This window comes from Suricata suricatta, chromosome 1, assembly GCF_006229205.1.
Source record: "Suricata suricatta isolate VVHF042 chromosome 1, meerkat_22Aug2017_6uvM2_HiC, whole genome shotgun sequence".
Lineage (NCBI taxonomy): Eukaryota > Metazoa > Chordata > Mammalia > Carnivora > Herpestidae > Suricata > Suricata suricatta.
In genome coordinates this window covers 177,080,885-177,105,977 of record NC_043700.1, presented here as the reverse complement: position 1 = coordinate 177,105,977, position 25,093 = coordinate 177,080,885, and the positions used below count along the sequence as shown (strand labels likewise).

Sequence of the window (25,093 nt, the reverse complement as noted above, 5' to 3'; positions counted from 1 at the left end):
TGTTTCCTGCTGGGACCCTGGCTGATACATATGGCCACTTTCAGTTATAAAACACAGGCTTATTTTGGTACTTAGAATAATTAGTCTCTGAAATAGGTAAAACTTCAAATCTGATTTAAGATTGTGTCTGTCTTAACACTATTGGAGGAGAGGGTGTGGTCAATCTTCTTTCTTCCCTCCAGTCTCTTATTTCTGCTTGTTTACTAAGGCTTCTGACCTTACCGAACCTGGTTGACCTGGTTTAAGGTGAGGTACTGAAAAGAAAATTAAAAAAAAATGTATTTATCTATTTTGAAAGAGAAAGAAATAGAGCATGAGCAGGGAGGGGCAGAGAGAGAGAGAGAGAGAGAGAGAGAGAAAATCACAAGCAGACTGCACTGTCAGCACAGACCTGGGAGACAGGGCCCAATTCCATGAACCATGAGATCATGACCTGAGCAGAAATCTGGAATCAAAAGCTTAACCAACTGGATTACCTAGGTGCCCCCCAAAAGGAAAATTCTTTGTTATTACTATTGTATATATCTTTTATTTTAGAGAGAACGCAAACAGGAAGAAGGGTAGAAGGTGGGGGTGAGGGAGCAGAAAGAGAGGGAGAGAGAGAGAGAGAGAGAGAGAGAGAGAGAATCTTAAGCAGGCTTCCCGCTCAGCAAAGAGCCTGATGCAGGGCTCGATCCCATAACCCTGAGACCGTGACCTGAGCCAAAATGAAGAGTCACACGCTCAACTGACTGAGCCACCCAGGCATCCCTAAAAAGGAAAATTCTAAAGGTGGTTTCACAGCATCTGATTTCGGCAGATATTTAGAACGAAGTCTTTCTCTCAGGGACGTGCCTGTGGCTCCTCTGAGTCCCGCCCATTGCTGTGGTCCCTGGCACCCTGCGTGCAGGTGAAGCTATCTGCTTGTTATGCCCAGATTTGTAATATCATCCCCCACAACCAGAAACTGCCAGGGAGACCGAGTCACGCATGCAAAAGCAAAGGGCTTTATTATTATGGGCTTATAAGCTCAGGCTCACAGACTTCACCAACACAGGGGATCCATGTGGAGAGCCCAGAACAAAGACGGGACAGGGCCTTTATGGGGTTGGGAAGGGGGAGTTACAGGAAATTGTGACACAGGTAGAGTGATCCAATCATTATTATACAATATTATTGACAGCAGGTTTAACCATTCACTTTGCCTAGAGTATTCGTGACTTTTGGCGGGACCCAATGACAACATTTAGAGCATTAACCAGAGTGGACCCAGGACCCAGGACCCTCACATAGGGTGTAACTAGCCTTCTAGGCCTGCCCTTAGAAGTGTTAAGGGTGTTCTGGCCTTTCCTGATTGGGTGTTACAAGGGTGGTCCCTCCTGCCTTGGGCAACGTGTGCCCTTCTCTTGTCTAATGATTCTGAGAAGCCGAATTCAGACCTGCGTCCTTACACGCTCAGTCATCACGTGCTCCTCCAGTATTTACCTCGGCTCCCATCTGTTGGGGGGACGTCTGTTCTAAGGCATTTAGCTGCATTAAAGATATTTGTTTTCAGGTTTCTGCCTTTTCTTAAGATAATGTTAATCACACACTTTTTTTTTCTTAAAGATCATTCTGCCTTTATTTTCTGTTTATTGCAAGATTTAGTTAGAATTAAAAAAAAAATCCAGTGTATAGATTGACTTATTTTTTTCTAGTTCCTTTTCTTCTTTTTATGTTTAATTGTCAGAGGATGTAACCTGCATGAATTCTAATATTTGTTAATATGTCAAGGTATTTGAAAATAACTTTCTGTTGCTGAGTAACAATCTTTGTCTCCCATATGTCTCTGTGTATCTTATGTGATATATACACACATACATAAATACCTACACACATATATAAAGTCATACAGAGACATCTGCCCATAAGAGAATAAGCTTATAAACTATGTTAATCAAATTCTCTCTTCCCCTGTCATTTTCTGAGAGCATCTCTCCTGTTATTGGAGTTTTCAGGATATCCCTGTATTTGTCACAGGATTTTTCATGTATATTTCAAAACTCTTGATAGATGCACAAAAGTTCATGATAACTATATAGTTTTGGTGAGCTGTAACTTTTATTAATATGAGAATATGACTGTAGCATATAATTTTTTTCTTTATATTCATTGTTATATATTGTTTTCAGCTTTATTTATTTAAGTCATTTCTACACCTTACTTGGCACTTGAATCCATGACTCTGCGACTGAGAGCTGTATGATTTTCTGACTGAGCCAGGCAGAATTAACATTAATTATATAATAATATTAATAAATATAAAATTAATACATATAATTTATATAATGTTAATATTTTTCCTCTTCACCTTTATTTTTTTCAAACAGGACTGTTTAATGGATTTATGATTACCAGTTTCAACTTTTTTCTGCCATATTATTGTTTTATATTTTCTAATGTAATAGTTTCCATTTGTCTTCCCCCTGCTCCTTCAACCCCCACCCACTTACTTTTTTCTTTATTTTTTCCCATTGAGTGAGGTGTTTCCCAGTGGAGGTGCCATTGGCATTTCTTGGTGGTGTGTGTGGCTTCTCTGCACTGGGAAGGTCATTATTATTGGCCCTGCCACTAACTATCAGTAGCAGCCCAGTCTCTGGGACAGTGGACAGCACATTTGCACATTATCCCGTGCCTCTGGGTGTCCTGCCATTCCTAATCTGGAAACAGGGTAGACTTAGGTCTACAGTCTCTCTTCTCTGGTGGTTATCTTTATTTCCCTAATTTAATGTTTAATTTTGTCTTCATAGCACATACATAGTTTAACAACTCAGAGAGTGCTGTAGGGATTATAACACCCAACAACTATGCCACTTCTCTCAACCTCTTACTTAGTTTCCTGAAAGCCAACATATTTGAGTCTTTTTACCATCTTGTTCTAGTATTTACTTTTGTGGTTCTAAATAGCATTACATTACAGTTATTATTTGATATTATAGTTGAAAATATAATGTAGTAACTTCCTATTAAAATTTTTCTTTAATGTTTATTATTTTTGAGAGACAGGAGAGACAGAGCATGAGTCAGGAAAGGGCAGAGAGAGGAGACAGAATCTGAAGCAGGTTCCAGGCTCTGAGTTGCCAGTGCAGAGCCCAATGGGGTGCTCTAACCTACCAACCAGGAGATCACCACCTGAGCTGAAGTGGGATGTTTAACCGACTGAGTCGCCCAGGCGGCCCGTGACCGCCCATTTTGTCAGATGAGTTATTTTTTTCTTTTAAGCTTGTAGCACCATACTCACAAAGCAAACTTTTTCTTTGCCAGTTTTTCCTGTTTGGTTATTTAGTACATTTTGTTTAAATCCTCATTCAGTTTTTACATCAGTTTTACATAAAAATTGTGCACAAGTGAGCCATTTAATGTCCTCTGATTGAGTTTTTTTTTCTTGGACAGTTTTGTTTTGCATGAGAGTTAATGATTGTCTGTTGTTGATGGCTTCCTAGTCTGGGATTCTTTCACTAATTCATCCCCACACCGTTGGCTAGAAACCTAAATTGTTTCTGGACATGTTCAAACATATCAGATGCTTTATCAGTTTCTCTCTCTCTCTCTTTCTCTCTCTCTTTTCCTTTTTTTTTTTCTTGGAGACAACTTTTCTGGAACCCTCCATCCTCCTGTGACATGACATTGAAATGCATTTCCACAGGGTATAGTGTCTTTCCTTGTCACTTTGGGGGCCCTGTCCCTTCTGAAATAGCTTTGGACACAGAGTTCTGGGAATAGGTCAGGGAACTTTGCTCACCACTGCCTCAAAGTCCCACATACAATAGTTATGCCTAATACATTTGAATGTTAATTGCAAAAAATAAACAAATATTTTTGTCTGAAACTATACCAGGTCATAACTTATAAATGGCAATTACTTGAATCTTTAGCCATTTCTCAAATGATTTGCAGTAACTTATGAGCATTAAACTAACTTCTGCATATTTCTTTTTAAGTGATGAGATAGCAAATATCAATATTTATGTTTTATGCTAACTACACCTCACCCAAACCATTTTACTCAGCACATACTACAGGTAGCTCCTGTGTTCTGGAAGTTCACCTTATGCCACTCCTCTGCATTAGGACGGTGATGGGGTCATGGCTTTTTTTTATAAAAGTGGAATGTGGCGTAATGCCAACCTTAGGAAAGCTGGGGGTATTCTTTGCTTTATGTCATTCGGTTTCCCAAAGTTTCCTAGGAACGCTCTGCTTTCAGATACCTGGGAAACCTGTATTTCCATACGTCATTTTGGTATATGAGAGACACCGATAAATGAGTGAAACTTGGGTCCTGTCTTGACAGAACTCAGTGTGAAGGAGGCGAAGATATTTTTAAAGATGACTCAACACAATGTGTTCATTGTACAGAGTGTGCATTGAGAAGGGCATTGCTGTAACGTGAAGTTAGAGAATACTTCTGAAAAGAGATGATGTGATGATGTCAATTTTGGGTGTGGAAGCACACACATACACACAGACTCAAACACTTATTTTTATTTGACATGGTTTCCTTTATGCAGGGGACTGAAGTCTACGTAGATCTCTGTCCTCTCAGAGGCTATTGTCACAGCAAAAGTGAAAGTGACATGGCTCCATTTGTAATGATGACTTCCAAGTCAGGAAGCTGAGGGTCCCAGAGACCAAGTCATGCAAATATGGACATCGAATCTTAATCTCAGGCAAGTTTGAAAATATTTTTAGTTAGAGTATGCCCTCTGTATGCACTCTAGTGTCAAGAGTTGGAGAGAAGAAAAAAAGAGCAACTGGTCACTTTTTGTGTAAATATAATTAGTGTTGGTTGCGTTGCATCTAGAAGAGAAGAAAAAGAACATTTGCTGACCGCATACCTTCTGCCATGTACCTTGCTAGCACTTTTGCTTTGGCTGAGTTGATTTTACTAGAACCCATGAAGTAGAAACTATCTTCCCACTTTGTACGTACAGAGCAGTGAAGTAAAGTGTAAAGACAGGATTCAAACTCACCTCTGCCTGACTCTAGAGTGCTGTTTCCATAATATATGGCAGCCTTGGAAATATTTGATTTTAGGTTTGTAGGTAATATCAATATTTTACATTTTTGTGGGAATCTCTTCTATGTCCTAAAATGGTGAGAACTTCAGAGGCAACTTTATTTTCTTCCAAATTATTAAAAAAAGATAGAAGCTTATAATTTCTTACCAAAAATTGTTGCCATGACCTGCTAACTGGGGGGTCTTTGGGTCCCTAGGGCCTTCTTTCTGCAATTCATCCTCAGCATTGCTACTGGATTATGCATTCGCTTTTTCCCGTATCAGGTCCACCGTGAGAACTCTTAAGTCATTTTTCAACGCTTGCCTTAATTGCTTCTCCTGGGCAAGTCTCTCTGACTCCCAATGACAGAAGCAACTCTTAAGTGCTTTCTTCTCGATTCTCTCATGGTGTTTTAACAAGATTTTAATAAGACTCTTAATGTAGTCTAAGAATTTATTTGTCTGATATCAGTTGGATTGTGAGCGTGACATGTTTTGGATATTATATAAATGGAAGTGTATCATTGTATGTTTTTTGCAATTTGCTTTTTCCCTCTCAATAGTATATCTGGGAAATTTATGCATGTTGATCTGTATACATGTAGTTCATTCAGTCTTAGTTCAGTATAATCTTCACTGTATGACTATTCTATAGTTTATTTATTCATTTATTGATTCATTGGCCTGACAAAGTAAATTTGGGCTGTATCCAGTGTAGGTTTTAGTTGTTGTTTTCTTTCTTTAGTTGTTGTTATATGTCTCCTGGTTTGCATTTGAAGAAACAGGATGTATGGTGCTATGTGAGTTATTGGGTTTTGGTTTATGTGCTTCTTCAACTTTACTAAATATTTCCGTATTGCTCTCTTACCAGCAGTGTATAAGCACTGCCGCCATGCTACAATCTAGCTAATGCTGGATATTGCCCAATTTTTAAATCTGTGCCAACTGTGTGGGTGTGGAATGGTATCTCATTGTGGTTTTCATTTGCATTTTCCAGATTTTTAATGATCTCTTACATTTTTTTAAATGTTTATTAGCCATGTGTTTCTCCTTCTGTGAAAGAACGGTTTACATCTTTTGTCCATTTTTTTATAGTCTTGTTGGTCTTTTTAATTGAAATATCCAAATGTAGTTGTTGATTTTTCTATATCTTGCAGTTCTGTTAGGTTCTGCTTCATGTGTTTTGGATCACTGTCATTAGGTGCGTAAACATTTAGGATTGTAAGTCCTCTTGATAAACTGACCCCTTTAATTTTATGAAATGACTTTTCTTATCCTTAGTAATATTCTTGCTCTGAAATCTACCCTGGTATCAATATAGGTACTCTAGTGTTGTTTGATTAGAATTAGCATGGTATGTCTTTTTTCATCCTGGCACTTTTAACCCTGTTTTGTCTTTATATTTAAAATGGGTTTTTTGTAGGCAGGATATAGCTGAGTCTGATGTTTTTATCCAATCGGATAATCTCTTTCAATTATTTAGACTCACTTACATTTAATGATATTATTGATGTGGTTGGGTTTAAATCTACCATCTTGCTATTTGTTTTCTATTTCTTCCATCTGTCTTTTATTCTCATTTCCCTCTTTTCCTGTCTTTCTCAGATAACTTATTTTTAATGACTCATATATTATTTCTTGGCTTACTAGCTCTAAATCTGTGTTTTATTGTTTTAGTGTTTCCTGTAGAATTGATAGTATACATCTTTAACTTGCTACAGTCTACCTTCAAGTGGTCTTATACCACTTCATGCATAACTAAAGACTTTTACAACAACATCCTTCTATTTCTGCCTTCCTGGCCTTTCTGTACTGTTGCCATACATTTTATGCCTACATAGGTTATAAACTCCATACTACGGTGTGATTATTTTTCCCTACACAGTAAATTATGTATTAAGAGACTGAAATAATAAGAGAATCTTATGTATTCACCCATATAGTTACCATTTCTGGTGCTCTTCCTGCCATCATGTAGACCCATGCTTCCATCTGGCATCCCTTGCCGTCTGCCTGAAGGACTTGCTTTACTGTGTTGAGGGCTTGCTGGTGATGAGTCCTTTGAGCTTTTGTAAGTCTGGAAAAGTATTTAGCCTTCATTTTCGGAACACACATTTCCTGGATTAAATTCTAGTTAAAAATTTTCACCCCTTTCATTATTTTAAAGCTGTCACTCCATTGTCCTGCTTGTATGGCTTGTAACAACAAACTGCTGTCTTTTTATATTTGTTCCTCTAGACATTATACATCTTTTTTCCTCTCGTAGCTTTTAAGATTTTTCTCTTCAGACTGGATTTGAGCAACTTGATTATGCTTTGGCATAGTTTTCTTCGTTTGTCTTGCACTTGGGGTTCACTGATCTGGGATCTGTAGGTTTATAGATTTTGTTGAATTTAAAAAAATCAGTCACATTTCTTCAAAAAAAATTTTTTTCCCTTTTCTTTTTTTTCTCCGTTAGGGATTCTGGTTACATGTATATTAAGTTAAATGTTTTCCTAGGATCGGTGATCCTTTGTTTACATTTTTGAGTCTTGTTTTCCCCCCGCTCATGTTTCATTTTAGAGAGTGTCCATTGCTGTGTCTTCAAGCACACTAATCTTTTCTTCTGCAGTGTTTCATCTGCTTTTACTCCCCTCTGGTGTATCTTCCATCTCAGTCATTGTGGTTTTTATATTGTGAAATTCAGTATATATATATTGTAAAGTTTATTTTTTTCTTTTGAGAGAGAATGGGGACGGGACAGAGAGCGTGGGAGAGAGTATCGCAAGTAGGCTCTGCCCTGTTAGTGTGAGCCTCACCTGGGGCTTGAACCCACAAACTGTGAGATCATGACCTGAGCTGAAATCAAGAGTCAGATGCTTAACCGACTGAGCCACCCAGAGGCCCTGTATATATATATATATATATATATTTTTTTTTTTAATTCTTCTGTGCCTCTACCTACATTTGCAACTATGTTTGTGAGTAAGATTGGCTTCTAATTTTTCCTTTTATGTAGTGTTACTTTCTGATTGGGATCAAGACATTCTAGCCACATAAGTTGAGAAATAATTTTTTAAAAATTGTCTTGGAATAATTTATGCAACACTGGATTTTTTAAAAAGTCTACTTATTTGTCTTGAGAGATGAAGGTGAGTGGGGAAGGGGCAGAGAGAGGGAGAGAGAATCCCAACCCGGTTCCATGCTGTCAGCATGGAATCCAATGCAGGACTCAAACCCACAGACCCTGAGATCATGACCTAAGCTGAAACCAAGAGATGCTTAACCTTCTCAACCACCCAGGCACCCTTTTGTTTGTCTGAAATGTTTAGTAGAACTCAGTTATAAAACCAATTGACATGGCATTTTCTTTGTGGAACATTTTAGCTACTAATTTAATTTTGAAATAGTTAAAAGCTCTTTCAGCCTTTTTACTTTTCCTTGAACCAATTTTGTTAAGTATAGTTTCCTAAAACTTGTCATTTTCATTTAACTTTTCAAGTATCTTTTTATAAAGTTTTAAAAATAATATACTATTTTCATCACTATGATCTCTGCAGTGTTTGTAGCTATCTGTGCTCTCCTTTGTGTAACTAATATTTACCTTTATCTTCTGTCATTAAAAATGATTTTGCAGGGGCTGCCTGGGTGGCTCAGTCAGTTAAGCATCCGACTTCAGTTCAGGTCATGATCTCACGGTTCGTGGGTTCGAGCCCCGCGTTGGGCTCTATGCTGAGAGCTCAGAGCCTGGAGCCTGTTTTGGATTCTGTGTCTCCCTCTCTTTCTGACCCTCCCCTGCTAGCACTCTCTCTCTGTCTCTCAAAAATAAATAAAAAAACAGTAAACAAATCTTTAAATGATTTTTCAGAGTTTTTTCTACTTTATTAGACTTTCCTAAAAACCACTTTTTGCCTCTGTTAATCCTCTTTATCCCGATTTGTTTTATATTTTATTATTTCTGATATTACCTTATTTTTTTCTCCCATTTATTTGTCTCTGTTCTCCTCTTCTTCTTTCTCTTCCTCCCTTTTCCCTCTTCCTTATACTTTTAAGGGAGGTACTTAGAACATTAATTCTGAGGCTTGCTTCTTTTCTAATCCATGAATTAAGGCTTTTTCTCTAAATGCCACTAAAAGTAGATAGCATAATGTTTTCATATTCAATTTTTTGTTATGTAGTTTCTGACATTTTCTGATGACTGCCAGTATGCTTTCTTTAGAAGTGCATTTTTATATTTCCAAACTTTTGGGGGGTTTCTAGTATTCTCTAGTGTTTGAATTCTAACATAATTGGTGAGAAATTATCATCTGTGTTTCTCCAAACTTTTGAAATTTATAGAGACTTTGTGGACTAATTTGTGCTCAACTTTTATAACATTTTATCTTCTTGAAAAGGAGATATTTTCTTTAGTTATAGCATTAATCATTAAGCATGTCATATATACCATTAGACCAGGATTGTTCATGTCTGCCATCCTTATACTTTCCTTTTTCAGTTGCTGAGAAAGTTTTTGGTATCAAGATTATTCTAACTACATAAAATGGATTGAGGAATCTTTTCTTGGTTTTGGAATAATTTCTCTAAGAGTAGAGTTTTTTTTGTTGTTGTTGTTGGTTTGTTTTGCTCTAAAACCTTTTTTTAATGTTTATTCATTTTTTGGGGGAGACAGAGAGAGACAGAGCACAAGCAGGGAAGGGGCAGAGAGAGAGAGAAAGAGAGAGACACATAATCCAAAGCAGACTCTGGACTCTGAGCTATCAGCAGAGAGCCGGATGTGGGGCTCAAAATCACGAACTGCAGTCAGTGCTACATGGACTGAGCCACCCAGGCACCCCAGTTTGTTTTGCTTTTTAAATGTTTGATAGAACTTAGATTAATCAAAATCTCCCATCTTGGAGGCAGATTTGTCAGTTTTGCTTTTCACTTTCTTATTTTTTGCTTCACATACTTGAGAACCAGATTCCTGGGTGCACACGTGTTTAAAACAGCTCTGCCGCTCTGCAGTGATCCAGGTTGTCTCCTGTAATGCTTTTTTTCCCCTTTTCAAGCCCTTTGCTTTTCGAAAGGAGAAGGAATGTCTTTTTCATATTTTGACTTCCAAGTTTTCTATATTTTTATGTCTTAGGTATATTGGTGAACAGTATATTACTGCATATTTTTAATAAATTTGATCTGGTAGGGGGGGCCTGGGTGGCTAGGTTGAGTGTTCAACTCTTGATTTTGACTCAGGTCATGATCTTGTGGTTTGTGGGATGGAGCCCCACATGGACTCTGTGTGGATAGTGCAGAACCTGCTTGGTATTCTCTCCCTTTCTCTCTCTGCCCCTCCCCTGCTTGCGCTCTCTCTCTTTCTCTCTTCAAAATAAATAAATAGACTTATAAAAACTATTCTGATCTAATAATTTTTTGTCTTTTATCTGAGGAATTTAGAGCATTGACTTACATTGTTATAAGTGATCATTTGTATCTTGTCATATCATCTTATTTTATGCTTTGTGCTTTTATGTTTCTTACCATGTCTATGTTTATTTTTTTTTTCTGATTTAGTTTATTTATTTAGTTTTACCATCTAGCCTAACATTTAAGAATGTGGGCTCTGGAATTCGACTGTCTGAGTTAGAATTGCAGCTTTAGTATATGCTAACCTGAGCAGGTTGCTCGCCCTCTTCATTTCTCAGTTTTCTTATCTGAAAATGGGGATGATAATGGTCATTACTTCATAATATTTTGTGAAGAGTTAATATATATAAAATGAATAGGATTGAGCCTGGTTTAGCACTTTTGCTATGGGTATGTTGGACTCTTCTTTAAAGGTGTAAATTCGGGGAACCTGGGTGGCTCAGTTGGTTAAGAGGCCAACTTCAGCTCAGGTCAGGATCTCACAGGTCATGAGTTCAAGCCCTGCTGACAGCTCAGAGCCTGGAACCTGCTTTGGAAACTGTGTCTCCTTCTCTTCCTGCCCCTCCCCCACTCATGCTCTGTCTCTCTGTCTCAAAAGTAAATAAATGTTTAAAAAAAAGGCAAATTCCAGTTTTTTCTTTAAGCTATAGAAATTTAAACTTCAATGCAAAATATAACAAAAGTAAAATGTTAATAAATATGTATAGTCCCCTTCTAAACGAGCTAAGGACCTGAGAACACTTTCACTTGGATATCTCACTTTTATGCTTATATGTTGTTTTTGGTCCAGTATTTTAGTTCTATCCAGTCATTCTTTTTAATTCTCACAAAATACAAATTTTGTTATGTTTGCTTACACGTTAAGAGTGTGTTTAGATTATCCATGTATTTAAATGTCTTCATTTATCATTCTCTCTATTCTGATGTTTCATTTAACACTATTTCTTACATTCATTTACATGTGAATTAAAGTTAATATAATAAAATAGTTTAGAGTCAAAATAAGACTGAGACCATCAATCCCTGGTCCCTTTCCATGTTGCTGTCTCTAGGGGAAGCCCCTTTAACTCATTCAGGTAATCTTTTGAAATTGACTACTATTTATTTATTTATAAATGTTTATTTTTGAGAGAGAGCATGAGTTGGGGAGGAGCAGAAAGAGAGGGGGACAGAGGATCCAAAGCAGGCTCTGTGCTGACAGCAGTGAGCCGGGTGTAGGGCTGGAACTCACAAGCCATGAGATCATCACCTGAGCTGAAGTCAGACGCTCAACCAACTGACCCACCCAGACACCCCGACCACTATATTTAAACATTCTTATATTACTCGTTCTTGACTTTAGTCCTGTTGTAGGCATAATCTATTGAATTCTCAGTGTGAAACGTGAGGATTTACACATTTGTCCCCTTTCTCACCTTCTATTTCCCTGCTTTTCAGCCATGCGTGATTCCAATACCATAAAAAGCAGGGAGTTACTGCTAAATTGTTATAGAGTTTACAAGATGGAAAGAGTTCTCGAGATGGATGTGGTGATGTTCCCATAATGGTGTGAATGTACTTAATGCTTGTTTGAAGGATGGCTCAGGGTATGTAGTCCACCTGGAAATCGTAGTCTTATTCCTCATAAAGGACAGTCATGCTTTAGAATATGAACATAATTGCATCTAGAGAAAATCTCTAATGAATAATTGAGTTATTGATATCACTAATTCAGCAAAATTTATATTAAAGTACTAATGAGTCCCAGCCACTATATTTTTAAATCAAAATATCAATTATAATGGTTAATTTAAATTCAAATTTTAGTTTCTCATGGAAACAGTATTGCCTAGATATGCCTGTTTAGCTGGTATGCATGTAGAATGAGCTGCTCCACATTTTCCTACTATCTGATATTTACCTTTCAAAATTGCCAAAATTTGTTTTAGGCACTTTCAATGGAGTGCTTTTCAAAAGGTATAATAAATCATTTTATGCACTTCTTAGGCTTTATAAATTGACTAGCATGCACTTCAGTCGACTCTTCCTTCATTGATCAGAGTCATTATTACTAAAAGTAGTATAGTTCATTGGAATGACTTAGACCTCAATATTAGGCAGATCTGGAAATACAACTTGGCTTTGCTACTTACTAACAGTGTGGTCTTAGACAAGTCACTGATAAGTGACTGGGGAAGCCACTTGTACTGGTTCACCAGTACCTGCTGTTCAGCTTTCAGCAATTTTGTGAGCTGATTCTTAAACTATTCATGATTAAAACTTAAATTATAGAAGTGTACTAAATGTTATTATTCCCTATGTCCCTATAAATAACCCAAGGTTATGTCACTTATTATTGTGTTATTTTGAATCTACACAAGAACAGCATAGCTATAAGGTATGGGAGGGGAAGGTATCTATACAGATAGAAGAAACACAATATAACACAGTGCTACTGTTCATCTTTTCCCTACCCCGCCTTCAGCGCTATCCCATTGGTTGCTTGAACTTAACCGTGGTAGAAATATTTACACTGTGGGAATTGGCCAAGTGCTGCCAGTCAGTATTTGATGTATTGTTTTGTTAATTGTCAAGACCTAAGAAAGTGCTAGAGGCAATCTTAATAATTCAGAGTAAAATGAAAAGTGCGTCACATCTGTAGTGTTACATTGTAAGTAGGACAGACATTTGAGGGAATGTTCTTCCAGTGTTTGAAAACTATTACCCAATTCAGTGAAGACGTAGCTCGCGTCACTGATGAACAAGTGAAATTCTGGTACATCATTGTTGTTTTCCTTTTATCTTGCCTGTTAATTTAAGCAAAAATATCAGCTAATGTTCACATGAGAGCTATACACATTTGTTAGGTTGCAACTGCAGGTTGGCTACCAATATAAGAATTTGGCAAAAATCTAAAAGAGTGTTCTGTGAGAATTGGTTAACCACATGGAATTGATAGTAAAGAGCACTGCATATTATTCGGAAATTGTATATTACACGGATTTCTAATTTCTAATTAACATATGTATACATACTATATTTCTATTTTTATTTTTAAAGTAAACTCTCTCCCCAATGTGAGGCTTGAACTTACAACCCCAAGATCAAGAGTCACATGCTCTACCAACTGAGCTGGTTGTTAATATTTACTAGAACACTGTTACTTCAACTCTGAGATTAAGCTTTCTCATCTGTAAAATCACTTATTCAAAACTATGAGCACCGTTCTTGACTAAATTGTATTTTAGTATTCATACCTGTTTCATTCTAAGATCGAATATCAGTATTTTCCCCCCAGTCCTCTAAACCTCATATAGAGACATAAATTGAGAGCCATTGGAATGCATATAATTTTTTGCCTCTATATTATGACTCCAGAGTATAGTAATTTTTAATATTTGTGATTTCTTTGTATGGATACTTAGTATCCTACCTTGATTTCAACTGTCATTTTTGCTTTTGTTAGAGCTCCTCCTTTTACTAGCCTCTCCTGTCTCTATGGTCCCCTCCCATACCTTATAGCTATGCTGTTCTTGTGTAGATTCAAAAACTAGTATCTAATCCTGTTTGAATTGTATGCAAAATATTAGTAAGTATATGCTAAGTGAGACCAGAAAGACTTTCCTATAATTGCTTTTGTCTACTCTACTCGTCTGTGACCTCCTTTCTTATATAAAGATTATTATGAGGGGTGCCTGGGTGGCTCAGTCATACTCTTGACTTTGGCTTAGGTCATGGTCTCATAATTCGTGAGACTGAGCCCTGCATGCTGCATGTGTAAGCATGGAGCCTGCTTGAGATTCTCTCTCTCCCTGCTCCTTACCCGCTCTCAATGGGCGCACACAGGCATGGCACACTCTCTTGCAAAATACCAAATGAATAAACATTAAAATAAAATAAAAAAGCATTGTGAAAAATGTAATAAATAGCTCCTCGTATACCTCTCACCGAGTTTAAGGAAGGAAACATAAGAGTTGCAGTCAAATTCCTCCCTGGTTCCATTACTCCCTTTTTCTCCCCAAAGGTAAGCACTAGCCTGAATCGATCATTCCCAGGCGTGGTATCTGTTTACCTCATATGTGTGTGTTCAGAAAATACACGGATTGTTTTACATATTTAAAATATGTAATAAAAATATACAAAAACATAATAAATGCATGTTCTTTGTTTGTATTATACATATTCTTTTTTGAAAAAATCAGTAGACTTATATTTGACAGTAATCTTAGATTTACAGAAAAATTGAGCAGCAAGTCCTGAGAGATTCCACAAATACCCATTCCCTTAGTTGCCTTACTAGTAACATCTTGCATTACTGTGGAAGAATTATTGCAACTGATGAATGAAGATCGATATATTATCATTAAATAAAGTTAATAGTTTATGGGTTTTGATAAGTATACCCATCACAGTATCGTGTGGAATAGTCTTATGCCCTAAAAATCTAAATTCCCTCTATTTATCCCTGTATACTTTCTTGTGAATCTCAAGTTTTTTGTTTGTATTACTACGTAGTTTTGAGGCTGAGTCCGTTTGGAGTCTAGTAACAAAACACCATAAACTGGAAGGGTTATTTCTCACAATTCTGGAGACTGCCAGTCTGAGGCGAGAGCAGCTGGGTGAGGGCCCTCTTCTGCATCACAGATCTCTGTATTGTCACGTGGCACAGAGGACTAGGGAACACTCGGGGCGGGGGGGCTTGCATAAGGGCACTAACTCATTCATGAGGGTTCCAGCCATCTGACTTAAGCACCTCCCAAAGACCCCACGTCCTAATACCATCACATTGGCCATTAGGATTTATTTCAACATAAATTTTAAGGGATACAAACATTCAGACTGTAGCAGAGGGTTACTGATGCTCTGATTCATTTCCTTTAACCGCTGATTAGTGTTTCCTCTGTATGATTATACCTCAAATTAATTATCTGTTCTACTGTTGGTAGGATGTAAGTTGTTTCCAGGATTTTGTTATTACAGACATCTCTGCCTCAGTGATTTCATATCATCTCTTTGTGAAAATACATGAGCATTTCTCCAGCGAATGCACCTACAAGTGGAATTACGGAGTCATGAGATTTTTAAAATTACTCCTTTATGCTATAAAATGGATTCTAACTGCCATTTTAAACGAGATTTCCAAGTGTACAGATATTCCAAATCTAATGTAATTTTTACTTTCTGTTCTTCTAATGTGCACCACTCTCTCTTTCCTGTGGGCTTTTTGCATCCTAGCTTCCTGTTTTTCTATTTTGTCCCCACCCCCACTTCCCAGCAATTCACCTTGATGACCCAACTTTTCCTTTAGGTGTCTGTCTAAAAGTCATTTCTCTCAGAGACCCCCGACACTGGCCCACATCTGGATAAAGGCCCCTCCTTGGTTTTCTGGCAAGGCTTTTAGCTCAGCTGTTGTGCAGTTGCCCATAACTAACTTCTCCAAGGACAGGAAGCACAGCTGAGTTCACCCTGGTGTCTCCTGCGCTCAGCATACAGCCTGACACATAACATTTGTGGAATTAATGGAGGTATGAATGAATGAATGTAGGACATTAATATGTCAACAGTGGCGGAAATTAGTGCCCTCCTCATGAAAATTGACTGGACCATTGCAGCCTCCAGTGTTAGCTAACAGAAAATAGGGTTCAAGTGTAGAGGGGCAAAGAAAGGTCCTGAGACTCCATCAGGCACAGCAAGGACAAGACGTGTCAGTCACGGCCAGGAGGAGAGAATTTCAACTCAGACATTCATAAGCTGGGGCCTGCCTCTGTTTACCAGCTGGGAAATCTTCAGAAATTGAACCATGAAAGCCTGCGATGCAGCAGCACTATGCAATCATTTTTCATTTGCTACCAGTCAGCTTCAGGGATCAAGGACAGCTAAACACATAACTCGCTCATGCATGTTATTTTAAAGGCATATTTTAAAGTTATAAATATGGTACATTGAGTTAATGAGGGATGTTCTTTTAGCGGCAAATATTTACATTCCACATATGCCTCTTGATGTCAAGAGTGTAACCGTTTCATTTTCTTCTTTTTCTCAGGAGGCTGGGATGCAGATGGAAAAGGCCCTAGTGTCTGGGACACATTCACCCATCAGGGAGGAGAGAGAGTTTTCCAGAACCAGACTGGCAATGTAGCTTGTGGCAGCTACACTCTGTGGGAGGAAGATTTGAAATGTATCAAACAGCTTGGATTGACTCATTACCGCTTCTCTCTTTCCTGGTCACGTCTGTTACCTGATGGGACGACAGGTTTCATCAACCAGAAAGGCAAGTGTTTCTTAAAAATAGAAGGTTGCAGCTTTAATTCAAGGTTATTGCTGCAGTCTGGCATAATTAATCCAGTGTGCTGTTCTGCAGTGTAGCTTTGAAATTGCAAGTTTTTAGCGTGATTATGGGATAAATTTTTTGAAATGGGTTTGCATTAGCTTTCTTAATAATACTGTGTTTTCCCTCACCTGGAGATATTTGTTGGGAGGGACAAAATAGATGGGCAGGAAGCGGGTGGGAAGGAGTGTTTCACTCATGTAAGATATGCGGTGTTTACCTGAAGGTGAATTTCCAAAAGTTATGTATTAAACTGTTTTCAGTTGTGTTAGGCTGTGATGAGTGATGAAATGCCCCGCAGAACTTGAGGAGATTTGGAGCATTTCAATTGGAGCTGAATTAGTGGAGCTAATTAACTAGCGCCGAGATTAGCACCAAGGCATGTGAAGTTCACTTAATTTGGGATTAAGTGCCAGCTATATTGCTTGCTATCTATGTAAGCATCTCTTGGGCATTTTGTCATGCCTCAGTTTCTCCACAAGTGGAAAGGAATACTATAATAGCTCCTACTTCCAAGAGTTGTGGGAAGTTTAAATGAAATAATCTCTGTAAAGTGCATTATTTACATAGTAGCTTGTATGTCATAAAATCAAAGAGTGCTGGCGATTATTCTTACTGAGATTTGTAATTAAAAAGACTACTGTCCTGGGACACCTTGGTGGCTTAGTCCGTTAAGGGTCTGACTCTTGATTTTGGCTCAGATCATATCACTGTGAATTTGAGCCCCACGATGGGTTCTGTGCTGACAGCACAGAGCCTGCTTGGGGTTCTCTCCTACCCTCCCTGACCCTCCCTGACTCATGCTTTCTCTCTCTCTCTCTCTCAAAATAAATTAATAAAAACTTTACCAAAAAAAAAAAAAAAGACCACTGCCCTATTTGAATGCCTGTCATTTATGAGGCATTTAACATATGTTTTCTCAAATCCCCACAGTCAATGAGAAGATATAATTAATCACATTTTTACAGTGGTGCATGTCCAAATCCAGATATTTTGTAAATGGTGGATCTGGAATTTAAACCTAAGGTCTAGCTAGCTACTTCCACACAACAGTGTTGGCAGATTATAACCTGAGGGCCAAATTTGGCCTGACTCCTATTTTTGTAAATAAAGTTTTATTGCAGCACAGTCATGCCCATTCATTACATATAGTCTGGGGTTGCTTTCCCACTACAATGGTAGAATTGAGGAGTTGGGGCAGAGACCATATGGCCTGCAAAGCCTGAAATATTTACTAGCTGGTACTTTACAAGACAAGTTTTGTGACCTCTGTATTATAACATACAGGCTTCTTAATAAAGAATCTTTATTGCGACTTTGTCCTGGGAAATATTTCACACTACTGCTAGGGTTGGGACTGGGTGAGGCAAGTGATGTGCCTGAGGCACAAAATTCAAGGAAAGGTTGACTCTCAGGGTCTTACAAGTGCAAAATGGACACTTGCAGAAACCTGAAGGAAGGCACCTGCTCGCCTCATCCTGCTTCCAGCCTGCAGTGCCTTCACTGATCCCCAGAGATTCTTTTGGGTAAGTTGTCTGATTGCCCACGTAGTAAGAACAACCTGTGATAACAGTTGCTAGGTGGACATACGTATTTGCAAATGTTGATTTTATGTAAGGTGGGGTAATCTATGCATTGTGAAATGTAGCTGCAACTCACGTCTCCTCTAGATAGCAACATCACAAGACTAGCAGGCCCATTGTCCAATCTAAAGACACTAGCTCCCCTGACTAACTCCTGTTGGTTGAATGTCTACTTTCATGACATCGCTGACCAGTTTTTTTTTTCTGCCTCATACATGTTAATTTGTTGTTCAGTTTAAACAGTTTAAATTTTCTGCCTTCCTCGTCCATCATCTATAACCTTATCTTTTCTCTGGCACCATTATATCCCCTAAAGTCTAAAAACTAAAGAGTAGTCTCTGAATCCCTCTCATTTTGCTTCCTACATCTAATTGGTTGCTAAGTATGATCCATTTCACTATATCTCTTTACCTTCTCTCTCCTGGCCATCTTCTCTGCCTCTGCCCTGGCTTAGCTGTTTATCATTCTCATCCAGGACTTTTTGATATACCCATGCTGGATCTAGCTACTTTCACACTTTCTCTGCCCTTTAATTCTTGTTGCAGAATCCCAAGCCTCATTGTATCATGCACACTCCTTCATATATCAGTCTAGGTTTCATTTGACTTAATCTTAACTCACCTCTGAGGCATTGAAGGCTGCAATTCCCTCACACAGTTGTTCTATGTACTTCCCTAAGCACGTAGCCCACTACTTATTAAGTGTACTATGCAGTTTTCCACCTCTGTAGGAATTTTCTTAAACTTTTTCTCCCATCTGGAATGGCCTTTCCTTAACATACCCACTGAATATCTACCCTCCTGGTAAGGCCAGCATGGATGTTTTCTCTTCTTTAGACTCTCCCCTGTTCGAAGACAGAATATATCTTTGTTTTTTCTACTCACATCGCACTTCATAAACCTCTTTGAGTATTTCTCACATTTTTCGCTCTTAGAATAATTATATTCCCAGTTAGATTATAAGTACCTTGAGTTGAATTCAATTAAACAAATGTGTCTTAAGTATCTACTGTGTGTCAGGGATTCTGCTAGGTTCTTGTAGCATAGATACAAGAATCTCTTGAATTGCCTAAAGTGTAATGGCCAGATAATTCTGTCTTGTTCATCTCAATAACAGTCCAGTGTCTTACAAAGAGGAATTCAGTAAACATTTACTGGATTTAATTGAATTAGGTCAATAATAATCATAAAAATAACTCTAAAGCTAGTAATGGTTGTGTTTTATTGACCACGTAGCATGTAGAGCTCAATGTGCCAAGCACTGCACCCTACTATGGCTGATTTAATACTCCTAATAGCCTTATAAGTGAGGTACTTCTCTAAACAACGGGAATAATGATGACCTGCGATAGAAGACTTGGTATAAATTTGCCAAGGTGACAAATTAGTTAGTGCTGAATTCAACCTAGGTCTGTCTAATGTCAAACCTGTACTATCTATTCTAGAACCTTCTGTAGCCTCACTAGACCACTTCTCCCTGTGCTACAATTTCAATTTCCCTATTGGTGAAAGGAAGCAAAGGCACCGACCAGAGCTCTTTCTGCTTCTCTGGTCCACGATTCTTGGCATGTGGAGTTTTCACTGAATTTCCATTTGGATGGTAAATAATGGAAAAATTTGAAAACATGCACACACACACACACACACACACACACGCCCCCAAAACAACACTTCCCCTGGCCAACTTGTAATATAGGTCCATAACCCGTTATCTGAAATTTTGAAATCCAAAAAGCTCTGAATACTGAATCCTTTTTAGCAAGTTTAATTCTAGAATTAATTTGGCGGGGTTCCTGGGTGGCTTCGTCGGTTAAGTAGCCAACTTCGGCTCCAGTCATGATCTCGTGGTTTGTGAGTTCGAGGCCCACCTCAGGCTCTGTGCTGACAGCTCAGAGCCTGGAGCCTGCTTCATATTCTGTGTCTCCTTCTCACTCTGCCCTTCTCCTGCTCATGCTCTGCCTCTGTCTCTCAAAAATAAATAAACATTAAAAATTTTTAAATAAAAAATAAAAAAATAAAAATATTTTGGCAACAAAAACTAAACTGAATTGATATTTTTCTTACTGAAGAATAATTGACATACAATATTGTATTAGTTTCAGGTATGGGACATAGTGATTTAACATCACTATTGTATATATATAATGAAATTAGATGGTCACCACAATAAGTCTGGTTACCATCTGTAATCATACAAAGTTGTTATGATATTACTGACCATATTCCCTATGCTGCATGCTATGGCCCCATGATTTACTTCTTTTATTCTTGGAAGACTATATATCTTAGTCTCCTCCACCTATTTTGCTCATTCTCCCTCCTCTTTCCCCTCTAGCAACTATCAGTTTGTTCTCAGTTTGATTCTGGTTTGTTTTGTTTGTTCATTTGAATTTTAGAGTCCACATATAAGTGAAGTCATATGGAATTTGTCTTTGAATAATTTCACTTAGCATAATACCCTCTAGGTCCATCCATGTCACTGCAAATGGCAAGATCTCATTACCTTTTATGGCTGAGTAACATTCTATCTCTCTCTTTCACCCCCCCCCCATGTCTTTATCTATTCATCCCTTGATGGATATTTAGGTTGCTTTCATATTTTGGCTGTAGTAAGTAATGCTACAATGAGCACAAAGAGTCATATGTCTTTTCAAATTAGTGTTCTTGTTTCCTTCAGGTAAATATTTAGAAGTGGAATTGCTGGATCATATGGTAGTTCTATTTTTAATTATCTGAGGAGCCTCCATACTGTTTTCCATAGTGGCCACACCAATTTACATTCCTATTAACACTGCATGAGGGTCCCATTTCTCCACATCCTCACTAACACTTGCTATTTCTTGATACTACCATTTTGATAGGTGTGAGGTGATATCTCATCATGGTTTTGATTTGCATCTCCCTGATGGTTGGTGACATTGAGCATTATTTTTATATGCCTTTTTTTGAAAAGTATCTATTCAGGTGCCCTGCCTATTTTTTAATCAGACTATTGTTTTTAAATATTTATTTATTTTTGAGAGAGAGAAAAAAAGAAAGAGGCAGAGGTAGAGGGAGACAGAGAATCCTAAGCAGGTTCTGTGCTGTCAGTGCAGAACCGGAGGTGAGGATCAGACTCACGAACCGTGAGATCATGACCTGAGCCGAAATCCAGGTCGGATGCTCAAGCAACTGAACCACCCAGCTGTCCCAATCTTGTTGTTTTTTGATACTGAGTTTTATGGGTTCCTTATATATTTTGGATGTCCAACCCTTGTGAATTTTTTTTGTAATCTCAGGTGATTTCACTTGGTATGAATGTTTATATAGTTTACTGCAGAAATATTAAGGAAGACTGACCGAGACCCACTGCGGACATTAACTTAATATATGGTATGTGCTCTGTATTTCCTTTCTAAAAATCCAAAAAAGTTGAAGACATTCCCCCCAAGATTTTCAGATAGAGGATTACTGTACCACTATGTCAACATATCAAGTTATTTAAAATAAACTTGAGATATACAGAAGCCCATGGTGCACATTATAGATGAACAGTCCAGAAACAGGGCAGCAGAAAAGCTGGAGGGAGGGAGTGGTGAGACTGGAGATACCGGGCCCACTTGCACAATGTGGGAAGAAGACTCACGCACATCTCATGTGGCGATCACGTGCCCTGGCACTGAGCTTTTAGGTTTGGCCCCAGCTTTTGTAAAGTCATAGCTGATTAATATTACAGACTTTTGTGCTTCCAGTCGGCAGAATTTCAATAAGCAGTTGCTCACCATTGTGCAGTGATCTGTTGAAACAACTGGAACTGTTTTAACTCAGAAAGGCCATCATTTGTTTCTTCTGTTTAAACATTTTCTCAAAGAGCATGTGAAGAATAGGAAAACCCTGTCACTATCCTTTACAAGGCATTCCCGTTTTTTTGTGTTCTACCTCTTATTTTAAAGCTTGATTAGAGGACATTCGGAAGCGTGTAAAATCCTATGTTCCCAAACTGTAAGAATAGTTTACAAAGTGGAATTGTTACACAGCCTTTCTCTTTCAAATGTCAAGTCTTCAAGGTTTAACAAGAAGAGATTGGGCTGGCAACAGAAATCACATATTTCTGTAGTTCTCAGCTGTTCAAGTTCATTTTCATTTCTGCCACAAATGGAAGTTTCAGATGATTAGTAGGTGGCCCAGGTATTGGAAATAAAAACAAAGGAATGTTTCTGCAAATTTCTTGTTCACTTTAATTTAAAATATGAGCACAATTAGCAGGAATGGTAAAGTAAATAACTAAAGAAACATTTATTAATCTCCTACTCCATATTGAGAAATATGTTAGGCTGAATAATGGCCCCCAAAAATGTTCATGTTTTAATTCATAGAAACTGTAACTATATTATCTTACATGGTAAAAAGGACTTTACAGCTGTCATTACTGTAAAAATCTTGAGATGGGGAGATTATCCAGGATTATCTGAATGGTCTCAGTGTAATCACATGAACCTTATAAGAGGGAGCAAGAGACTCGGAATCAGAGAGAGAAAATACAGGAACTAAAACAGAGGTCAGAGAGGAGAGATGATGTTACACTGTTGACTTTGAAGATAAAAGAAGGGCCATGAGCCGAGGAATGCAGGTAGCCTCTGAAAGCTGGAAGAAGCAAAGAAATGGGTTCTCCTTGAGAGCCCTGCTGACATTTTGATTTTAGTTAAGTGAGAATCTTTTTGAGTATCTGATGCCCAAAAGGGTAAGATTATAAATTTGTGTTGGTTTATGCCACTAAGTCTACGGTCATTTATTGTAGCAGCAATAGGAAGCTAATACAGGAGTGTGCTAAGAGAACATAGGGCAAGCAAAGAAATTAATTGGTGGTGTGAGTCTAGAGGGAGTGAACCTAGTGTTCGTGTGTGATGCACAGTAGACACTTGAACAAAATTAATTCTACATTGAGACATTTATTGTTTGACTAGGGGGATTCCAGGTCAGTTATTGGCTACGCTGACACATCATCTCTGCAAGTCCTAGCCACATCCTCCTCTCAGGGAATTTCCCCATTTCTTTATTCTTCATAAACCTGCTCCACTCCTGGCTCTAGGAGACTGGACAAGGGAAAGACCTCTTTCCCTGTGACTTAATATTGTATAATCTCATGGAAAAAGAGAATCTTGTCCAATCATCTTCTCCTCTCAGGGATGTTTGGAATTGAGTTGAGAATATGAGGTGGTTGGTGCTGGCACCAGGACTATAAGATAGTTTTGGCAGATGGGATTGCCATTTTGAGACCATGGCAAATTTGTTGCATAAAGAAAACATGTATTGAGTGAAATTGGATGGATGAGACTAGTCTTTTTCTGAGAGGCAAAGACTTTCTCAGCTCCCAGCTTCAATTCCCTTGAATTTCAGTCATAATTTTGTGTGATTGGGAATCTGATCGCTCTCTCTTCTGTCAAGTAATGCCCTTGTTGGCACACACTAAACAGCCCTTCATGCTACCTCTGTATTTGAGTTAATCTGAAGTGGATTGCTTTGCTCTATATCCAAAAGACATTTAACTCAAATTTGCTTTATGTTTCCAAAGATCAAATAAAAATAAATGGGCTTAATTAAATCAGAGAAAATGGTAGTTAACTATGAAAGAAAGCTATGGAAGTTTTAATACTTAAAATAATCTATTATGTCTTTAGAGTCTGAGGGGCTCAGTCCATTAAGTGACCAACTTTGGCTCAAATCATGATCTCACGGTTTGGTTTGTGGATTCAAGCCCCTTGTGGGGCTCTGTGCTAACAGTTCAGAGCCCGGAGCTTGCTTTGGATTCTCTGTTTCCCATTCTCTCTCTCTCTCTGCCCTCTCCCACTTGCACTCTGTCTCCTCTCTCAAAAATAAATAAACATTAAAACCATTATATAAAAAATTACATCTAAATATCCAGGAGCAGAATAGGGTCCAAATATCTCCTCAAAGTTTCAAGATCCTTTGATTAGTAACAGATGATCATTTAAAAATACACATTTTCCAGCAACCAAATTTCTTATAAAGCTAAAGAACCCTTTCATGATTTGTTTTCATTTGATACTCAAAACACTCGTGAGATGGCACTACTAATATGCCCTTTTTATAGATGAGGAAACTTGGATGTAGACAGGCCAAGTGATTTGTTCATGATTCTTCAGCTCAACTGTTTGACTCTGGAGCTCTGCTCTTACAAACCTCACTTCACTGCCCCGCAGGAAAATTTCATTACCGCACCAAACCAAAAATGCTGTGTATAAACCAGAAGTACTCAGTTCTGGGGTGTTAAATATTAATTATGCAATGCTTTGTTGCTCTGCCAGGCTGATGAGTGAGAAAAAAATCTTATTTAAAATTTTTTTAAATCTGCAGTTCAACTGAAGATCATCATGTTGTTTGAATTACATTGATTGCCATCATTAATGATTGTGCCACATCTAATGATGCTTACAAGGGATAAATCACTGATTCCTCCAAAAATGAAAAAAAAAAGAATCTAATATTATGAATCAGCTCTAAAATAGGTGATTGCTAAGACCAGTAAAACATCGTCACCATGTTTCTGGTTCTGAAACAGGAAAGGTGAGAAGTGGAATGTCACAACAGAACTGCTTCAGTCTGGTAGTGAGGCAGACTGGGTTTACATTCAGCTGCGCCATATGACAACATTATCACTTACGTCTGGTACTCACTCTCTCTAAAGAGAAGCAGTTTCCTTAGATGCTTAATAAGGATCAAAATACCTACCTCTTGGCGCACCTGGGTGGCTCAGTTGGTTAGCGTCTGACTTTGGCTCAGGTCATGATCTCATGGTTTATGAGCTGAAGCT

General features: G+C 38.1%; 1 protein-coding gene across 1 annotated transcript in view; it reads left to right on the top strand.

Annotated features, from left to right (window-relative positions):
* Positions 1–25,093, top strand: part of LOC115285890 (cytosolic beta-glucosidase) — a 110,865-nt gene that overhangs the window by 20,254 nt on the left and 65,518 nt on the right. Inside the window, exon 2 of the mRNA XM_029932588.1 lies at positions 16,416–16,643. Coding sequence (XP_029788448.1) covers positions 16,416–16,643 — 228 coding nt within the window. The remainder of the gene's footprint in view (positions 1–16,415; positions 16,644–25,093) is intronic.